Source organism: Letharia columbiana (assembly GCF_014066305.1).
Source record: "Letharia columbiana isolate WasteWater2 chromosome Unknown Sc0000012_s0, whole genome shotgun sequence".
Lineage (NCBI taxonomy): Eukaryota > Fungi > Ascomycota > Lecanoromycetes > Lecanorales > Parmeliaceae > Letharia > Letharia columbiana.
Window position 1 is genome coordinate 405214 of NW_023501050.1, and position 20427 is coordinate 425640.

Below are 20427 nucleotides of genomic sequence, written 5' to 3' on the forward strand. Positions count from 1 at the left end.
AGGCGTCAAAGAAAAGGCAGACTGCTCTTTGATCCCCCGGGCCCTGCTATGCCTCATTGCAGTTTTGCACGAGAGTTTCTAGGGGGAAGTAGCACTCGGCACTAAGCTGACGCGTGCGACGTAAATAAGCAGCAACGACAAACGAATTAAGCTTAAAGAAGGTCCTTCTGATTGGACAGTAGAGCAAAATTCGCAGCTGGTGGCAATCATTACACGACAATTACACTATTTGTAGCCTCTGGGTACCTACGCAGCCGAGAGATATTCAATATTGTTTGAAAGAGCACATCGCGCGAAGATTGTGCGTCGTTTCGATTATTCCACAGTCCCAACGGCAATAGCATTGCTCAAGACTTCCCTGGATCATCAACCTGCTCCTCATGAACAGTGGACGGCACCATGTTTTTTCTCGTGTTCTCCAGTCATCCTCATCTCAGAATGCAATTGTAAGGGTATGAAGAATAACGGAAGTGGCACGAAGAAATTGCTTTGGCCCAATGCGATGTTCCAAACAAGTCCACCGCTCAGTCACGATTGTCGATTTTCAATAACGCATTTATATTTCTTGGTGGAAGGTAGAGCGTACGTTATCCACCTCAGAGTATTCTCCTTGCTTTCTAAGTGTCTGTCTCCCCTCGTTTCGCGGTTTTCACTTCTTTAGAATGCAATGCTCTTTTGTCCCGCTGTTGGGCTCCTTTGTTTAGTATTCCATACTGCAAACGGTTTCCTCGTTAGCATTTACCTCGCCGCCAGCCAGAGCACATCGACTCAAGCGAATGCTACTGCGGTTTCCTCTCTCGCCGCTGGCGTATCCTCCTTGCTTGCAAATTAAACGAAAGTGAACGTTTAAGAGTCGTCCTTGTTGATATTTCATGGCAACTCCTCAATGGTTGCAAACTCCACAAACATGAAATCTGATGCATATGCAGTATAGGAACGCACCACTTACGATATCTGGACTGTCATTCCACAGGACGTCAATGGTAATAACGAAACCTTCAGCCAACTCTTAAGCATTGGCCTTGATGAGTCCGAGATCTTTGTCGTGGGCGTTGATTCCGGGCTGTCCGATGTCGATTTTCTTGAAGTAAAAATGACGGAGGGAATGCGTGTCAACTTCAATCCAGACGTAGATGCTTCGTCGTTGCGTTTCGTTCTCTCCACTTCTCACGGTTCTCCTTGAAGATTTATGTCGACTTGGTGGGTACAGCTTATTTGACAGGCTGCCTACTGTTGCCGCCTTACCAAGCCGTTTGCGGCTATGTCAGCCCGGGGAGTCAGAATCAAAAACGTGACGCCACTTGCGCGTATGGAGTTTCGTCCAGCGGCAGGCTCTCCTCTCCTTCTCTATCGCCAGCATCGGCTTCACGAGCACCAAGGCTCATAACCCCATGTTCGCTTTTATGGCGACATTCAAGAAAGGGTTGGCGGCGGAGGATCTCTGTCAGACGCACTCGGCCTTGCATATCACTGACGACTGCCAGCCGCTGAAAATGAAGAGCATCGAGCCTGGCGGCGGATCGGGTTCGGGCGGCAGGCCGGTGTGGCAGGGGGGACCGCCGTGCGAGCCAATCGCGATGACTTATTGTACTATGCCTGGTTATGTGCAGCTTGAGGTTGCGCAGGATGATAATGTCCCGGATTGGTTGGTGAATTTCTGACTCTCTCCTGATCCCCACCTTTTGTCCTACTTCCTACTTCCTGTCTCCTGCCTCCCGCCTTCCCTCTCCCTTCAACAGCCACCCATGAATACAATATCTCCCCAAACATAACACAGTGAGAAAGGGGAAAGAAAGGAAAACAGAGAGAACAAGGGAGAGAACAAGAACATGAGGAACGAAAGAAAAACAAGGAGATGAAGAAGGCAGATTGGCTAACACTCATCACCATCTATCCACAGACGCTCGGAATCTCCTACGAAGTTCTCGGCACGGGATTGGCCGAGTTCCTATGCGATACGCTGGACGACCTTGTCGAAGACTTTCTGGCCAAGGAGGCGCCGGAGCTGGCGGCCGAGTATCCGCAGGTGATTACGTTCACCAACAGTACATGCAAGGATGTGTTGAACAAGTTTCTTGAGTGAATTTGGAATCTGAGGTTTTGTAATGGTGGAGGAAGAGTGAGGAGAGAGGGGTAGGATGCATGAGAGGTGAGAAGGCTGGAAGAAGAGTGGAGAAATGGCGTAAGGCGTTGACTCGAGAAGGGGTAGACGGAAGGGGGTAGAAGGCGAGTATTGTAGAGGCACAAACAGAATCCACTTCTGAGAAGAGTGTGGTATAGAAGAGGGAATCAAAGGCATTTGATGTGCTGTTGGACATATGAATAAGTTGAAGAACCGTAGGAGAATGTTCAAGCGTGTTGATGAGATAAACATGATTGTATCCTCTTGGTGATGTACTGCACTACTCACATCCCAATACCCGCCGGCGATAGAGAGATGCTGTGCTGAACTGAAAGCCCTTATATACTCGCAGCAGGTGTTGAGTGGAATCAAAATTTTCTCGTTTATGCCGGCTCTCCTTTCCGAACCAAAGCCTTTTCAACCATTATCCGGAGTGACGGACAATAAGCTTACGGTAATTTAGAGCTAGATCTGAGTCGTAGCGGCCTGGAATGTCAACATATTCATTCAATCCTGGCGTTGATGAAATTCAATGTCTCGACTTGACACCGAAGCCTAAACACCGAATACTCTTCCCCTCACAACACGCTCAAGAAGTCAACACATACGCTCTCGACTGTGGCATCGACACACAAGAAAATTCACTTGAAGCGTACTCAAGAGTGCTTACACCCTTCCCCCCTTTCGAGTACCAACCTTAGTATCAAATCAGTCGGCCATGTTCCACCAACAACCGCCTTCGACGGCTCGCACAACCAACCGAAAGAAAAGTCACCAACATCACGAATCCAAGATATGGGTACGCCTTCCAGCGAACGAGCAATGCCTCAAGTGCTATCCAGTCCGAAGGCCGTTCCTTGAGACGGCTTTCGGCAAATTACCGCCAGAAATTCGTGCCAACATCTTCAAAGACGTGCTTACAGTCGGGTCTCTATCACCGCTGAAGGACCGCATATCGGTTCCAATGATCAAGCCCCAACACAGCCCACAACCCCAGCTCCCAGGATGCCCAGCGGGGCCAGCATCATGTCTTGCCCTCCTACAGACATGCAGGCAAATATACCACGAAACTTCGCTCCTATTCTACACTCTCAACACGATCCATCTCGCCAAACCTCAAGACATGCTCTCATTCCTGTGCCATCTCAGAACAGAGCGTTGCGGAAAACTTAGATGTTTGCACCTCGGAGACATGCTTGTGCCGGTGCTACGATGGTCTCAAACTTGCCTGGATGATCTTCGATCTCAGCACGGTTTGCCCGAACACACTCCCGCCCAGCGCGCCTCCTTAGGCAGGATTCAGATGCACCCGGACGCCGAGAAAGCAGTGCAGCTGCTCAACAAGCACGGCAACCTCCGGAAGCTGTATCTGGATATGAGACCTTCTCAAGCTCTGGAATACATCAAGCTGTGTACGCAGGTACCCGGTTTCAAGAACAGAGAAATTGTATTTGCGTCTCCAACCCGTTGGTCCGTGATGGTTTCGTCTACTTGGGAGGTGTCGTGGTTTGATACGTTTCTTGAAAATAGTGTGAAAGATCCACTCCGGAACAAGACTTACTATGCGTACTGGGTAGGGAATGAGAAGTACCGTGTCGAGGTGGACATACTTCCGGAGTTGCCAGAAAGGAGAACCAACGATGATGCTAGCTTGGGTTATGATCGCTCTATGGATGGTGAGGTTGGAGACGGCAGCGGTGTGAGTACAGCAATAGAGAGTCTCAGTCTCTCCTGAGCTTCATTTGCTCAGCCAATGTCCTTGACGGAATGCGCAGACAATAGAGGTTAGCCAAAACTCTACATCTTAATAAAAATAAGTCCCGCTTACGGTAATCCTGATGCTCGAAGTCGTCAAGACTATCTGTTGTGATACCCACATTGTAGAGGATGTTCACTATTCCATGTATTGTAGGGAATGGACCAATGAGGCTTGGCCCCGCCGCCGAGTCGTGGCTTTTTAGTAGACTACCTTAAAGAACGTACACGCCTCCATTATTCACAATCTTTGAACAGCGATTGGTTCTTCCTGGGCCCATGGGAAGAAAGCGCATGTGTCGCTCTGTTCAAGCCTCATCCTGAGGCAAGAGAAGGCAGGAACGGCCAGGCGCAGCACCTGTGACAGCAACCCCTACAACGTCACGCTGGCCTGAAGACACCAATGCCTTCACGCGTTGTCCAGCACCACACGCGTGAAAAATCCCCGCCATCTGATAGTGAGAGGTCGTTCGTATCAGCAGCATCAGAAAACACGTCGAGTTGCTCTAACAAAGACTCTCCCATTGGCCAATCGGCCGCAGTAGCGCTACCTTCACCACCACGTCACTCAGCAATCGCGCCCGCCAACTTCACATCACTTACTTCGCCTGAGGCTACAACCAACATCTCCGACTCTTTAGCTGGGTTACAAGCACATTCGCCATCCTCCTCGACAGCGCCTCCCCCATTTGCCCCACCGCTTGGATCTTACTTCGCCCAGCAGCCTGGTGCTTCGGGCACCGAAGCTCGATCCCCACAAAATAGAAGGCCACCTGCTTCACGATCTAGCCATGGCATAGAGACGTCCTCAGGTCCTCCGCCAGCTTTGATCACTCGGCGATCCTACAACGCCGAATTTCCGTGGCGGAGTCCTCCAAGCGACTCACGAGCCATACACCCACCTATGGTACACAGCGCGAGCATTGATTCGATTGTCAGACAAACACACCATACTGCAAATGAACGTATCGAACCTAATACCTTGGAGAATGCGCGCTCAGCACGACCAGGGAAGTCCTCGATAGTGGAGGGTGGAACAATAGCAATGGACGGACGCTATGAAGTCCAGTCCGGAAGTGAAGAAGATCGAGATTCAACACTGCGTATCAATGGTCATGAGGCAAAAAGCGGAAGGCATACTAGGAAGGAAAGCGGTCAACAGCAATATCAATCTTCACAAGAAGACCTCTTTTTGAACCTGGCACGAGCAGACTCGGTAGTTGACGATGGGCCAGAGCCGTCCAACAGGAGCGAAAGAAGACGTTCTCGAATTCGAGTTTCAAGTTTGCAACAGCCGCGCGAATCTCGACCATCATCTTCACACAGGCCGAGTACCAGCGTTGGGGGCCTTGGCCAACAGGTCTCACGGATGCAACATGACCACTACGAGTCCTCCTTCAACTCCTCATTCCACCGTTCACCCCAGAAGGACTCGCCCTCCTCTTTCAGAGATTCCTCAGCCAAAAGCCGATCTTATGCGGTATCTGCACACCCCCTCGACCAACCGCACCGCACCAGTAATACCAGGACATCATTCGGAGGTTTAACACGAGACGGCCTGGCGCAAGACCGATCGCCGGAGCTGCCACTAGGATATGGAAGACGACAATCTATACGTGAACCATCCTCTGGACTGGTGGGCCAGGACTACAAAAAATCTAATTTGTCCTATACACCCAATGACGATGGCGATTACGAGTCTTCATACTTTTCAAGGCTTCAAGACCTGAGCGGAGAAGCAGATGAAGACCCTCAAACGCCCCATGCAGAAGGCACCGAGTCTACAGTGTCCACAACAGCACCCTCAACTGTCTGGGATGAGCTGGAAGACATGAAGTCCAGAATACGCAAGCTTGAGATCACTGGGAAATTACCTGCCTCATCAAATGCAGCGATATCCAACGCTTTTCGCGAACGTCCGCCGACTGCAACAACAACCATGACTACCAATTCCTTGTCACCAAAACGTCGCCACGGGAAAAATGTCTCCCCAGAAGCCTCTACGGTCAAAGTACCCGAAGTTGCGAACGTACATCCACTCCTGCATGCCGCTTTGGCAAAGACTGAACACGCAATCAATGCGAACCTCTACCAAGCTCTGGAGGCTACAGCATCAGACGCGCTAGCATTGGCGGCCATGGCAGGAAGTGCAAGCACACAAGGTGTCTCTCCTAGCGGAGCATCGATTGCTGGCATCTCCAGTGGAATCGACCGGCAATTGCGCAGAAAGGCAGACAACATGTGTCGAAGTCTTACCGAACTATGCATTGCATTGGCAGAAGAGACCCCAGAGGCTGAAATTGCCGTCAGCAAAATTCGATCGGGAAGTAAGGACGCCAACACGGCAGCACAACGTAATGAACCCGCTGTGCAGGACCTGAGGTCTTTTCGTGCCACCAGCGATGAACCAGAATTCAGATCAAGCTCCAGGGTCATGAGCCGACTGGAAGCTCGACGTACGAGCCTTGCGCTTGGCTCCAGTCCCCTTGGTCGCATGGAGTCTCCACAGGAAGCTCCTACGCCCACTCAAGCAGTGCCGCCTGCATCAACCAGATTGGATAGGATGTCTTCGGTGATCCACAGCGGTCTCGCTACTGATGATCAAGGGGATACTCTAAGCAGCAGGAGGCCGCTGTCTCGAGCCACGACGGAAATCAGGCAGATAAGACATTCGCCGCAGACAAGAACATCTCGGGAATACACATCCCAGCATCCAATGCCCAGCCACGCGCAACGATCTCCTTCCGTCCAATCATCTCTACCTACACGGAAAAGCTACTTTCCTCCGAGCTCACAGTCTCCACTCACGCCTCACGTGCAGCCGGGAAACAGAACATACCTTGATCGTTCAACACCGCCGTCCTCGGCAGATAGCAGCCGTTTGGCAGAAGCGAGGCAACGGAGGATCGCCTCGCTTGGCCAGCATACGTCTGCAAGTCAATCGAGGATAGGCATTGCCTCCGGAAGGTTGCGGCAGCCGAAGGTAGAGCAGTAATGTTAAGGGTACGACTCTCGGTTTGGACGGGTAGCCTCCTCTTCTTGCTCGTAGCAATTGGAGTAGGGGGTTCAGAGGAAACGGAATGCGAGCGCGGTGTCCAGGTGTCGGGAATACGAATCATTATGGTATTGGCGTCTAGAGAGGAAGCTAAGGCTGGCGGGGCCAAATGCAAGAACGGGGTTGCCTGGAAGGCAGGAAAGCGATATATCGGTATCAGGTCGTGAAGCCTTGGCGGATTTGCTTTTGATCTCACCGAACAGATTATTGAGATATCTGATACAATATAGAGCTACAATAACACCTTCTAGTCGCAGCCTTTGATTTTCGATGATCAATGATCATGCAGTCCTACTCAATGCTCATGCGCTTATCCCGGTATCTGCAAGCTTGGTTATCTGAACCCAGGACATGTAGCCCCTGCAGTAGTTTCGATGTTTCGCAAGTGCCTGCATAAAAGTCCGGCATCATAGACTACTCATGCGCCAGCAAATGTGTTGTGACTTGTGAAGAATCGGAAAGGAGTCCTGTCACAGGACTCGTTGGGTTACCGAAAATATGGCTAGGGCTACATCAGATTTTGACTCGTACTCTACTCTTCACCGCCTACAGTCACATTCTCATTTTCCATTACCAGAATGTTACCAGAACTTCATATGCAACACCCACACCCAATCTTCACCCTCTCTTCTTTCATTCCAAGAACCTGTCAAAAAACAACACAAGGCTGCAAGGTGTCGCTCTTTCCCCACCTTGACACCACCACGCAAATATTTAACATACCAGCCTTTTCTCTTTACAATTCCTTCTCTCCATTCAGTTCCTCTTCTTCCCCATACCCAAAGAGGCTCCTTCAATCCAGAACCTCATCGTCTGCTGGTCGTTTCCATTCAACCAAAGCGGGCACTTTCCGCGACATGTCCAACAGCCGAAAAGGCAAAGGCGCCTCACGGGAGGTTGATATTTCGAAGAGTCTTAGTTATCTGCTTAGGCATGGGGCGAAGTCCGAGGGCATTCAGCTGGATGAGGCGGGGTGGGCTAATGTAGCTGATGTGGTGCGTGTTTGATGGTCTTCTTTTTTTTTTCGTGCAAATTATATGGTTTCTGTTGAAAGGTCCTTCTCGTATCTCATCTATGTATCTGCATCTTTTTCGCTCGAACCACTGAATCATGTTGTCCGTTACGATTGTTCCCTTTTGTCTATTACGAAAGAAACGAAAGGCTGTCAATAGCATCTTGGGATTTCTCCTCATGTGTGCTATCTGTCTCCCCTCATACTCGAGAACCTCTACCATCTTCACAGATGCCTCAGAAATACTAGTACTCGTTCCTACAATTTTCCGAAGCCCTATCTATCTCCATGCATCCCAACTGACCAACCCGTCCAGCTCCTCTGGCGCCGCATTGCCTCCTTAAAAGTCGACCTCGCCGAACTGCAATCCGTCGTCGCCACCAATGACAAAAAGCGCTACCAAATCGAACCCGACCCCGCCGGTCCCCTCCGCGCACCCTCCGCCACAACCAGCACCACTTCCATCTCCGACTTGTCAAACTGGCGGATCCGCGCCACCCAAGGTCATTCCATAGCGACCGTCTCCAGTGAGCATATTTTCAAGCCCATCCTGCTGACCGATCCGGACTGTCCGGAATTCGTCGTGCACGGAACGGATAATCGGCCCTGGAAGGATATTGAACGCAGCGGCGGGTTAAAGCCGATGGGAAGGAAGCATATCCACTTCGCAACCAAGTTGCCCGATAAGATGCCGCCGCTCAATCGGGATTTTCAGTCCCGGAGTAAACCGAATAAGGAGCCGGTGGATAGGGTTGTTTCTGGTATTAGGAATACGAGTACGATTGTGATTTGGGCCGATGTGAAGAAGTCTTTGGAGGGCGGGGTGAAGTGGTGGAGAAGTGAGAATGGCGTTGTATTGACTGAAGGTGTGGGGGAGCCGAAGATGTTGGGGTTTGAATGGGTCAAGTGGGTGGAGGTGAGAGGGGAGGGGAAGATTTTGTACGGGGAAAAGGTGGAGAGTGAGGAGGTGGGGGAGGTGGAGGAGAGAATGGATAGGTTGGGTGTTGGGTTGGGGGATGGGGGAGAGGCGTCTCGAGACAAGGTGGATGGGGCGAAGGCGCCTCAAGGAGAATTGAATGGGGAGGTGCTCCGAGAAAAGGAAGCCAATGGGAATGAGAAGCTTGAGCCGGCTGCCCCGTTGAAGGATAAATGGGATGATTGAGATCAGTGGTATTGTGATATTGGTTTACATTCCTGGCTTTTTGTACCTTTACCCCCATTCTATGAATGGATACAGCTACGGACCATGTTTCTTCAGGACATCTTTCTTTTCGGTTGAATAGTATACCTAAGGATGAATCTGCTAAAAACGGCGAAGTCAGCGAATACGTAAATCAAGATCGCCTTATTGTACCATGTAATCCTGGCTGTCGCAAGTCTGGAAGAAGTCAGGAAAGAGGTCCCCCTTTCAGGGCTTGTGATCAAGGCATTGGCACACTGGCATGGCTACGGTTCTCTTGATCTGCGTGATTAGAGCAACATCATTCGGATGGTAGATAAGATCATCCTTTGGCCTTCACGGAGGTTGGAGAATAGGGGTCATTCTTTCCGCTTCGGCAGTCTCCGGCTCTCGAATGACGATTCGAATGATATGGCTACTGGGTTCGTTCCAGGCTTTCAGTACGATCATTCTTCAAAGAATCCACCGTCACTCTCCTCGTCCTGCTCCTGCAGCGGTGCGCTCTTGGACGATTTAGATTCGGCGCGACCTTTCTTGCCTTCGCGTTCCGGCCTGGGTTTCTCCAGGGCAAGTTTGGTATTGCCTACGGGTACACCGGTCGCCAATTTCCCGTCTCGTAACGCCTCTAGTGTTCCGTCTGCCGTACATCGTTCGACCACCTTCCAGATAGCTGGTTTCTCTGTCACCAATTTTTTCGCTGCTGTTTCCACACCACCGGCATCCTCTCGGCGTGGAAACAGGCTCTGATATTTCTCGGTCAGAGGGTAGTAGATTGTATAATTGACATCGATCTCCGCATCATGCACCTCCCTTTCGAGCTGCTTGTGTTCGGCCGCATCGGGCGAGGAGGCATCAAGACGTTTCGTGAGCCTTTTGTGGGCCCTGGTGGCTTTCTGGCGCTCTTGAAACATCGGCGTGATCAGCAAACTACTTCGCCAAGCGGACGCGGCTTGCTCAGAGCTAGGAGTGACCCACCAAAGAACCGCACCATGTGGTATTTCTTGATGAGCTCGTTCTTCCGCTTGTCTTCGTGAATCTTCTCTACATCTTGCTTGTAACCAGCCAACGCCCGCTCCTTCTCTATTCGAACGCCAGCGGGCAGGTGGTCGGAATGCTCGAGTGCACGGGTCAGGTTTCGTATCTTCGACTTGAGCTGGTTGACAGAGGCGGATTTGATGGCGGGGATTGCGAAGTCGTTGGATTTTCGACGCTTGGAAGGGTGATTGGGGGTGCGTGGAGACGCTGACTCTGATGGCATAGAGCCATCGTGATGAGGGCGCTTGATTCCCATGTCCGTACTTGTTATGATAGTCTGAGTCCAGGTGAATGGAAATTTGCTGCAGGAGATCGGAGTTTTTGGTGGGGCTTGCCGTAACATACTTGACGCTAAAACAAAAATACGAGCACTTTTTTTTGACGGTCAACAAGCCCTAACACATCATGCGGCTGCGTCGTCCGATTGATGCTACCAATGATAACACGAGTCTACAGAACTAATGTTTCTAGATAATGGCCTAACCAATGCATCATGTTAGCCTCACGGCTTTGCCAGACCGACCACCTTCTAGGATCCGGCGAATAGTGTCTAGGTACAGATGCAGAGTTGACAAGCAGCGTATGCCGAGATGGAGACTGCGATAAGATGGTCTGAAAGCTCGACCTTGTCAGAGCAGCGTTTCCTCATTGCAGATGTTAACGGTCGCTCTTTCAAACGTTGTAAAATCGATAATTATGATCGCACAAAACTTCAGCATCAGGTACTCTCTACGTATAGCAAGGTCCCTCCCTTTCGTGCTTTTGATTGGGCGCCACACGATGAGAGACTTGCGGCTGTGGGACAATGGTCTGGAGAAGTCACAATCTTGCGGATTGATGATGCGGTGGCCAACATTCCTCTACCTGCAAAGCATCAACGTCTTTGCAATGCTGTCGCTTTTGGTAGGACGGGGCTTCTGGCTGCTGGCTTAGAAAGGGTGAGGAACGATTTCAGTCTCAACATATGGGACGTCAATCAACGTCTCCCAGCAGTCATGTCTCCAGGAAGCAGGAATTCAAAAGGATTTGTCGAACCTTATCGTAAATTTGCGAGCTCGGAAGCAATTTCAAGCATCAAATTTTACTCTTCACAGCCTGAGGTCTTAGTTGCTGGGATCAAAGGAAGAGGCATTCGAATCTATGACTTACGGGAGAATACCGGGAGCCCTTCGCTGCTTTTTCAGACTTCATGTGTCTTCAATATTGCTATTGATCCTCTGGATGAAAATTACTTCGCTTGTGCTGGGGTCCCGAAAGACACGACCATTCAGATATGGGACCTTCGTCATGGCTCGCCGTATACTGCAGCATCTCTAGGATCAGGTTCAGATCTCAGTACACCAGCGGAAGGCCCAGTGCTTGAATACAAGGAGGTGTTCAGTACCGCGAACGCATCAACTAAAGTGCCAGTCGATCCCACAGGTGTAATGTTATCAAGTATTTGGAGTCTGCGATATTGCAAAGGTAAGACCGGCTGCCTCGGCGCTCTTGCAAGCAATGGAGAGTTCAAAGTCTTCGAAACCAAACACGAATATTCTTTGTCGATGAACCACTATGAGTCACGACCGCACCCAGACTATGACGTACCAAATAAGAATGACCGATCCATCCTGACCAAGCGCATTCACCATGTCGAGCTTGCATGGGATAATAAGCGAAAAGGCTGTCCGGAGAAGGAGAGAATTGTCGCCTTTGACTTCACCAATTTGGCTGGCTTCAAGGGTACGCCTTGTGCAGTTGTCCTTCGTGGCGATCATAGTGTTGGTATTGTTGAGCTCAACGGCGCTGCCTCAGCTCTCGCGGTCTCGCCGTTTGGCAACGTTGTTGTCAGTAAAGACAACTCCTCAAGTTCCACTAGCGAATCGACTCCTGAGGCTCGTTTCTTGAAAAATACAATACGCAGACTAGAGCCTCTAAATGAGGATACAATGTCCAATTCCTTGTTTTCAACCCGAGGCAAACACGGCAGTTCCAAGGCTGGAGAAGCGACGGATACTGCAGACACGAACGGTCGAGCCGCCGTTGCTAGGAAACCTCAGTCAAGCCGCGAGTCCCATGAGCAGCTTCTTGAAACTCATACAGCCGACACAAAGCTCAGGATAGAGGAAGCCTTGGCTCTCTTCACTATTGCTCGTCGCCGCGGCGTCGAGGGCTACCTGTTCGATTGCAAAAAGAACATCGAAATCTTGCGGGATGACCGCTGGCTTCAGAGACTCTGGGTTTGGATTGACCGTAGGTGAGCTATTCGTAGAACCGAGTTGTCGCTGATTTGAAGTAGGAGCGAAGAGCAGTGCTAAAGACAACGGCATGAGCACAGAGGCGCTGGACCTCAGCTTCTTTGGTGTTGCCAGCATCTGGAACAACGATCTGGGTAAGCTAATTGACGGCTAATGATAGTGGCCTTTCTAACTTTCGATCAAGATTCCCAAAGAGGTCCTAATAAGCTTAGCAAGCCAACATACCCCAAAGACGTCGCTGATGCTGTCGAAACACTGTGCGATAAGCTCGATCTGCCCGAATTCCGCATGGTACAGTCCGCCGCTCCTAACCACCGCCGGTTGTGTCTGTATACTTGCGGCCTGGGGCTTCCATACCAAAAGCTCGAAGCTACAGTTAAAGACTTCGTGCGTCAAGGACAAAATACCAAAGCAGCTGCTGTCGCAATCATCCACGACCAAGCCAAGCTAGCTTTTCAAGCATTGAGAAGTGGTAACGCTTCTCCGGCGCAAAGAGAACTCTCTCTTGCACTGGCTGGATACAATAAAGGAGTAATCGATGACACATGGGAAGAGACTGTCCGTGACATCAAGAGTGATCTTGATGATCCTTACGCCCGTGCCATCCTTGCACTGGTCAGCTATGGCGACTGGCATGACGTCCTAGCAGAAACTTCACTTCCACTCCGGGACAGAGTTGGAATTGCTTTAATGTACTTGGATGACGATGAGCTTACACACTACATCACTGATAACGCAGCAGAGTGCATCCAAGAAGGCGACATCGAGGGCGTCGTCCTAACAGGTCTTACGGAGCAAGCAGTTCCCCTCTTTGAAAATTACATCCGCAAATTCTCCGACCTTCAAACCGCAATCCTAGCCATGTCCTTTACCTGCCCGAGCTACTTTACAGATCCTCGCGTCGACCTCTGGCGGCAGACTTATCGCTCCCAACTCAACAGTTGGGGCATGTTCATTCAGCGCGTCCATCTTGATGTTCAATCTACCAGGCTCTCCATATCGCTAGGTGGCAAACCAGAGATACGGCCACCATCACGCCAGGTCAGCATTCGTTGCAACAACTGCGACCAAGCACTGCACCGCAAGTCCAGTCGTGTCCTCCCACCAGGCTCCTTTGACAGCTTCGGTACCCACCAAGGCTCCATCTTCGGCGACTCCAAATCTGGCACCGTCTGCCCGAAATGTGGGCGTCATATGCCTAGCTGCGTAATATGTATGCAATGGCTCGGCATGCCAGACCCGCACTCCCGCGGCGCTGTCGAAGAGATCAAGAAGAATGCAGAATCAAAGAAAGATGGGATTGCAGAGAGAGATCCATTGGAAAAGTTTTTGACGGTTTGCAGACGGTGCTGGCATATGTCTCACGGTGCGCATTCTCGGGAGTGGTTTGAGGGGCGATTCAATGAGAGGACGCAAGAATGGATTGGAGGCCATGATAAGTGTCCAGTGCCAGGCTGCGATTGTACGTGCAAGGCGATTGATGTTGGAGTCGCACCAGGCAGAAAAAGGAACATGATCGACCTGAACATCTCGGAGAATTGGTCGTAGGGGAACCGAACGAATACGAGTCTCTAGGCGCCTTTACGCATTATTCCCCAGTCTGTCAAATGCCTTTCATATGACTACTACAGCGTGGCTGAAATCTGAGACCTCCCTGAACAATGATACTCTGGGCGCCAAGTTGGCGTTAAAGCGGCCATAAGAAAGAGCGCTTGGTAAATTCATAACGATCATCATGGTGATGGCAAGAGATCGTGAATCCATCCTATATGAAATGGAGCCCATGCCACCCATGAGTTCTGGCAGCTGTGTGAAGATTGGTTCATGCCATCCACTTACCTCTGTGCTAGTGACAGAAAACGACCAAAAGTCCAAGCTCTGGAGAAGCTTGAACCCATCGGCCGACCATCTCTGCATTACAGCGATAGTTCAGCAATTGATGTGCACTATCTATCACCGGCAGATATTAACTGGCGACCTTCCAAATCAGGAGCTGCAAAGCCACTCGTAATGACATGAACAAGGATTTAGCAAAGCAGAAGCCACAACCTAGAGAAGAGAGAAAAGATGCAGAAGAAGGAAAACGAAGAGTCCCTGAGAGAGACAAGCCTGGTGTGCATGGTCCTGCGCTGACAGAGCGTAAGTAATGAGGCTGACTAGCCAATATTGAGATGATTTGGTTGGGCGGCGCCCTGAGAACCCTAAGGAATACGATGCTTGTCGTATGTTCCTTCACCTTCATCTCGCGGGTATTGTTCTCAATGATAGCGCCAGCGCTTGGCAAGATGGACAAAGTCCTCGGCATAACCTTCGAAGTTGAGGCACGAATAACCTTCTCTATCTTCGTCCTAGCCTACGCTATGATTCACTTGAATTTTTGGCCGGTTTTATGCCCTACAGCTGAGTAATATGTGGTAGAATAGCTCGCATGAAAATTGGGATGCAGATTTGCCCAGACCGTCTTTCGATTTCTCAGCGGAATAGGCAGAAGCATGCCCTTGGCTATCGGCGGTGGTGTCTTGGGGTGGGAAATCTATGATGGTAATGCCTTGCTCCTGTAACCAATACTGACCAGGGATTGCTGGCATCCAGATCGGCGAGGAAAAGCAGTTGGTATGTATAGCCTCGCCCCACTACTTGGACCCGCTGTTGGACCGATTGCTGGAGGTTTCATTGCCTAAAACACGATTTGGCGATGGGGCTTTTGGAGTACTCGCATCGCCGCTGCTCTCATCCTGGTCTCCGGTATTTTGCTTCCTCCAAGAAACCTTTCAGGCCACTCTCGGAAGAGAAGGTCAGACCGCTTGCGAAATGAGACAGGCGCATTGCTTTTGTGAGTATCGCGTAACTCCAATATCGCCTTATTGTCACACGCACTGCCCGTAATCACAGCTCCAGCCGATTTGGAATAATTTCTGATCCAGAATTTTCCGTGTCGCTAGCCGGTGGGGTCTTGCCTTGAGGGATGGAAGGGACTTCAGAGGCTCCGGCTTCGGGAGACATGATGACATGGGTTACAGTAATTGTTCAGGGAGGGAAGAGTACATTGAGATGAAGTAGGTAGTTCACCTTGATACTCGGGTAGGAGACTTGCTTTGACGGCTGTAGCAACGACCGGCGACTTGCCGCAGAGGATAACGAGGATAGATTCAGGCATATTGTATGCGGGACTGTGCAGGAAATTGCAGTCTGGTGGCAGGAACGATTTACTGCAGAGCCAATGGATTATCAGGAGAAAAGAGTGATTTCCGTGCGATCCCCTTGAACCGAGCAACTCCGAGGGTGACGAATCTTTCTTCTCGGTACCTGATAGCAAGCGACAGTCTGCTATTCAAACGGATTTAGCCCAAGGCATGTCAATTACTGGGCCACTGGCAAGGCACTGAATAGACGATGCTGCCGACGTCTTGTTCCAGGAGTTTTATCTTCATTATAGAATATAGGTAGTTAGCTTACTGTGAAATGAAATAAAACGAGAGGCACTCGATTGTGGACTAAAGTAATATGCATGCGTGGCCGTGGCTTACTTTAAAGGTAGTAGGGATCAGAATAGACAAAGCGGGATGTCGAGTGGCGCTAGAAAGGGCGGCTCAACTATAAATAAACCTGAAACTGATCCTAGTACCCGTGCGATCTAGCTCCGGCATTTCACTTTTGGGGGATTCTTTGTTCTGTTCGCTGCAGGGCAGGTACAATCAGCTGGACGCCTGCATCTTTTGCATCTTTTGCATCTTTGGACAGTCATTTAACACGGCAGCTCCAAAGCAGACAATGATGCCACCGACTTTTGAGGATTATCATATTGTTCTGCCGTCGCCAGAAAGCATGATGGCTTGGGACATGATGGGAGAGAATTGAAATGACTGGCATGAATAGTCGGAGACTCGAGACGAATATCAGACTCGAGACGAATATCTCAAACATCAGCATCCTTGGACATGATTCACTACTTTACGAAACCCCCTATTGTATCCCATTATCCCATAATCCCACTCGGTTGCCATTTGCCATTTGCCATTAGTTACTAATAATATAATATAATTATACGGTAATAAGTGAATATTGTTTGAGATATCGGCGCCGTGACCAGGCTCGCCACTCATCTTCCCCCTCTTAAATTTCTTTCAATCCTGCCCTCGGACTCGACCGTTGGACATGGACGTCACTGCTCACCCCCTTCTCCAGACCACCACCTTCTCAAGTAGGTAACAGATCGCTTCTCCCACCCTCCAAAGCCTTTCCGCCCGACTGTCTTTCATAGTAAGGTATGTAATGTCGAAAAGTGATAGGGTGCATCTTGTCTGGGCGGCTAAAGGGACAAGGCGCAGTGATTGGTTAAAGCCGAAAAGGACGAAAGCGCTGACTTCCCCACCAACAGACCTTCAATCCTCATTGGCCAGCTGGAAACCACACGGCGACAAGAACCTCACCCTCGCCCTCTCACTTCCACCGAGCCTCTCCATCCTCATAAATTCACTCTCCACTAGCTGGTGCGCCCATTGACGATTGGTACACCAAGAACTCATCGCCATCGATCCCAGGCGCTTAGGCATCATCACCACTCCGCCTCAGAACGAACCTCACAAGACTCCCAGCGTAGGAGGGTGAAGAGCAGATCAAGGGTGGGAGCCCAAAGGCAGACACAACTCAAGTCGCCAATCACACATCCAGGGAGAGAGGGGAAGCCAGCGCTTCGCTGATAGTCTAGGGTTAGTCTTTCATCTCATGCCTGTGGACCTCTGATTGGCTTGCCTACACTGGACTGTTCTTCATGCAAGACACACCATTCTAGATCAGCGGCAAACCTCCCATTTCTAAAATTCACATCTTCATCCACTTTCCCAGGCTTGCTTGCGATTTCGCTCGTCTGGCATGGCCCCATCACCATGATGGCCTCTGTGATCTGTACTGACGTTATGTCTGTAGTCGACGGCCTTCATACTTCGCTTCCCGACTTTCAAACGAGCCGTAATAGTAATGTCTTTCCCTCCAAGGGAGCCCTTGGTCTTGAGGTAGCATATGGGTCTCGCCAACACTATCCGTCAGCAAAGAGGTGCTCACCAACAAACTCACCAGGCTCAAGTATGCCGGTGGCAACGAGCTCACAGTCGCTTCTGGCATCCTTACCTTCGTTTATGTCTGTGTTTGGAAACGGCCCGGACAGGTTAGAAACAAATGAAGGTGACGCCGCGGCGACCACTTCACAGGGCAGGACTTCAAAAAGGCCCCTAAACATCGCCCAACCTGCTCCTCCTACGATTCGTCGAGACTCCACCTCGACCTTTGAATCCACAGAGTCCTCTCCTACAACTACGATATCGACAGTGGGGTCTTCTCTCACAGAGCCTTCGCCTCGTTCGCCTCCCGAGACACCAGACTCCTCCTCACCTCTTACATCATTCAAAAACCTGAGAACGAACTCGGTACCGAATAATCAAGCAGAAATGGAGTGCAGAGACCCTTTCTCGAGCTCATTTCCAACCTTACCCGGAGTGGAGCGCGCAGATTCACCAAACAAGAAAATGCGCAACATGAAGAACTTGTCGGTGAATACATCTGCGTCAAATCGCACAGGGCTCCAGCTTCCAAAATTAGGACTCTCGAACCCGCCACAAGCATCCACCAATGCATTCTCCGCTCCACCTACACCAGCATTCATTGTTCCGCCCAAATTGCCTAGAAAAAAGCCAAGCACTCTCCCACTCATGATCACTACCCCCGATTCAAGCACTTCTGGCCAGGATCGGCCGAGCGCAGCCCTTCAAAGCCCATCAGATCCACAGATTCGGACATTGCGGTTGCTACGAACCTCGTCAAATGGCGCGCTATTCTCTCCAACCGTCGCCCCTGAGGGCGGCATGCGATTACCGCCGTTCGCCGCTCCGGCGACGTCTAGCCGCCCCTCTACTACCGGTGGCCGGATAGGCAAAGTACGACCGCCGCTCAGTGTTTCGCCTCTGTCTTCGTTCGATAACCCAACATCTTCTCCAATCACAAGGCAGACACTCGATCATGTGCAAGAAGAGACAGACTATGAGCCTCCGCTCTCTCAAGAAGTCAAGTCGCCCGCATATCCACAAGGGCCCGTGTGCATCTATGATCCGCACGTGTACCTTTATCTCGAACCCAGCCATGTCGAAGCGCGAGAATTCGACGTCATTCTGAACGTTGCGCGAGAAGTATTGAACCCTTTTTTGGCAGCGGTAGAAAAGGACGCACAACCTCGAAAGGAAGGAGCAGAGATACAAGGAGCTCCGAATGCAGACAACGCCTACCTCGCTGGCCGAGATAGCGTTCCAGAACCGCAGACTGCGGTCTCGGAGAAATCCTTCGCCTCTGCACTTGAGGCGCAAATAGAAGATGCTTCAATGACGGCGCCGGGCACACCAAAGGCATTCAGGCCGGAGCCTGAATACATCCATGTTCCTTGGGACCACAACACCAATGTAGTGGATGATTTGCTCAGGTTATGTGAGCTCATCGACAATCGAGTACGGCAAAATAAGAGAGTATTAGTGCATTGCCAGTGCGGAGTTAGCCGATCAGCAAGTCTTGTTGTTGCATACGGACTATACAAGAATCCGCAGCTCACTGTGCAAGAGGCCTATGATGCAGTCAAATTCCGAAGTAGATGGATCGGGCCAAATATGAATCTAATATATCAATTATCGGAGTTCAAGTCCAAATTGATCAGGACGCATCCCATGGGAACAGCAGCTTGGCATTCATGGCGAGCTCTGGGATCTGGGCGCTCAAACCCAAACGCCACTGTGAATCCTAACTCAGACTCTGGCCTACCGTCCTCCTCTGGACTTCGAAGTCCGCCACAAAAGTCATTGAGTGCACCATCCCAGATAGGACGTGATACACGGTCCAGCTCATTCAGTCCACCCAGCTCAGCTCAGCTTATGCCAACCTCTTCAGGCGACATCACACCAGGTCCGTCATCAGCGCCGCCAGATATGCAATGGTCTCCAGGCCAGAGGTCGCCTGCGCTTGAAAGTGACGCCGTTTCCTCTTATGCTCAACCTCTCCCTACCTCGGCATCCCCCCCAAACATCTCGGATTCAGATACCGAAATGGTACTTTCGCCTTCAACAATGGAACGCGAAGGCATCGAAGAGAAAGAAGCACCAGCGCCTGTGGGAGGGGTGGCCAATGACCTGCAGGAAGTTGCCAAGGATCTAGCCAACAATGAACGCAATCCCACTGACATGTCCCTGCCGAAGATGAACTTTGGTCCTGAGATTACAATGTCACTGCCGTCATTCGATGAATCATTCGGTGAGAAAGAGGCAGTACCTGTGGCAGGGATGAAACAGGAACTACAGCATGAAGCAAGCGATTCGGACAAGACTCCGGACAACAAAGAAGAATCTGCTCCAATTTCTCCGCCAAGGTTCTTGGAATTGGTTACCGAAAATTTGCGCTTCCAATCACCCACTAGTCTCGCAATCAAGGAGACAGGAATGACGCTCTCACCCGTCCTGCCAACAGCCACTGTATCAGCACCCTCCCCCACCCTCCCAGCAGGCTTCAGCAGCCTCTTAAGCCGACGCCAAGGCCCTCTCGGACTGCGCCAGTTACCTCTTCGCCAGGGCCAATCTCCACCACAATTGACCACTGCCCAGCCATCACCGCGAGCAATCGATCCCGACGTCCCCCAGACTCCCTCACTCCTCTCTCCCCGAGCTGCAGAGTTCACAGCTAGTCCCTTTCACCGCACTTCTGCTGGCGATCTAGCGGGCTCGTCGGTTTTCGAACAAGGTCTCATGAGCCCGGGGCTAAAGGAGGAGGATCCTAGGAGTCCGCATCAGATTGGCGAGGCCCCGATTACGAGGAGTATCTTCGATATGATATGAAGATCGCTCAGGTTGCATCAACATTTTTCTCCACCACCACCACCATAGGCGGCTGGGGGCACGCTACACAATGTGCCCATGAAAGATCACGCATGAGACATGATGCTCTACTACCGGGATACCATGACTACGAAGCCAGCTATCGACAGCTCCAAAGACTGTCACCGCA

The 20427-nt window shown here is 50.8% G+C and overlaps 6 protein-coding genes across 6 annotated transcripts; 5 read left to right on the forward strand and 1 right to left on the reverse strand.

The window, feature by feature from the left end:
- Positions 1-1391: 1391 nt before the first annotated feature.
- HO173_004673 (uncharacterized protein) lies at positions 1392-2083 on the forward strand (the record flags this gene model as incomplete). Its single annotated transcript, XM_037306595.1, has 2 exons — positions 1392-1649; positions 1901-2083. 2 exons carry the CDS (start codon positions 1392-1394, stop codon positions 2081-2083), a joined length of 441 nt encoding a protein of 146 aa, XP_037166533.1.
- A 757-nt stretch (positions 2084-2840) lies between these two features.
- HO173_004674 (uncharacterized protein) lies at positions 2841-3857 on the forward strand (the record flags this gene model as incomplete). The annotated part of the gene is made up of 1 exon (XM_037306596.1): positions 2841-3857. The coding sequence occupies one exon, from the start codon at positions 2841-2843 to the stop codon at positions 3855-3857; it is 1017 nt and encodes a 338-aa protein (XP_037166534.1).
- Positions 3858-4280: 423 nt separating this feature from the next.
- Positions 4281-9106, forward strand: HO173_004675 (uncharacterized protein; the record flags this gene model as incomplete). The annotated part of the gene is made up of 2 exons (XM_037306597.1): positions 4281-6860; positions 8261-9106. 2 exons carry the CDS (start codon positions 4281-4283, stop codon positions 9104-9106), a joined length of 3426 nt encoding a protein of 1141 aa, XP_037166535.1.
- A 464-nt stretch (positions 9107-9570) lies between these two features.
- Positions 9571-10502, reverse strand: HO173_004676 (uncharacterized protein; the record flags this gene model as incomplete). Its single annotated transcript, XM_037306598.1, has 2 exons — positions 9571-10025; positions 10100-10502. 2 exons carry the CDS (start codon positions 10500-10502, stop codon positions 9571-9573), a joined length of 858 nt encoding a protein of 285 aa, XP_037166536.1.
- Positions 10503-10749: 247 nt separating this feature from the next.
- On the forward strand, positions 10750-13944 carry HO173_004677 (uncharacterized protein; the record flags this gene model as incomplete). The annotated part of the gene is made up of 3 exons (XM_037306599.1): positions 10750-12391; positions 12438-12530; positions 12581-13944. The coding sequence occupies 3 exons, from the start codon at positions 10750-10752 to the stop codon at positions 13942-13944; spliced, it is 3099 nt and encodes a 1032-aa protein (XP_037166537.1).
- A 2607-nt stretch (positions 13945-16551) lies between these two features.
- Positions 16552-20258, forward strand: HO173_004678 (uncharacterized protein; the record flags this gene model as incomplete). Its single annotated transcript, XM_037306600.1, has 2 exons — positions 16552-16597; positions 17323-20258. The coding sequence occupies 2 exons, from the start codon at positions 16552-16554 to the stop codon at positions 20256-20258; spliced, it is 2982 nt and encodes a 993-aa protein (XP_037166538.1).
- Between the last annotated feature and the right edge of the window lie 169 nt (positions 20259-20427).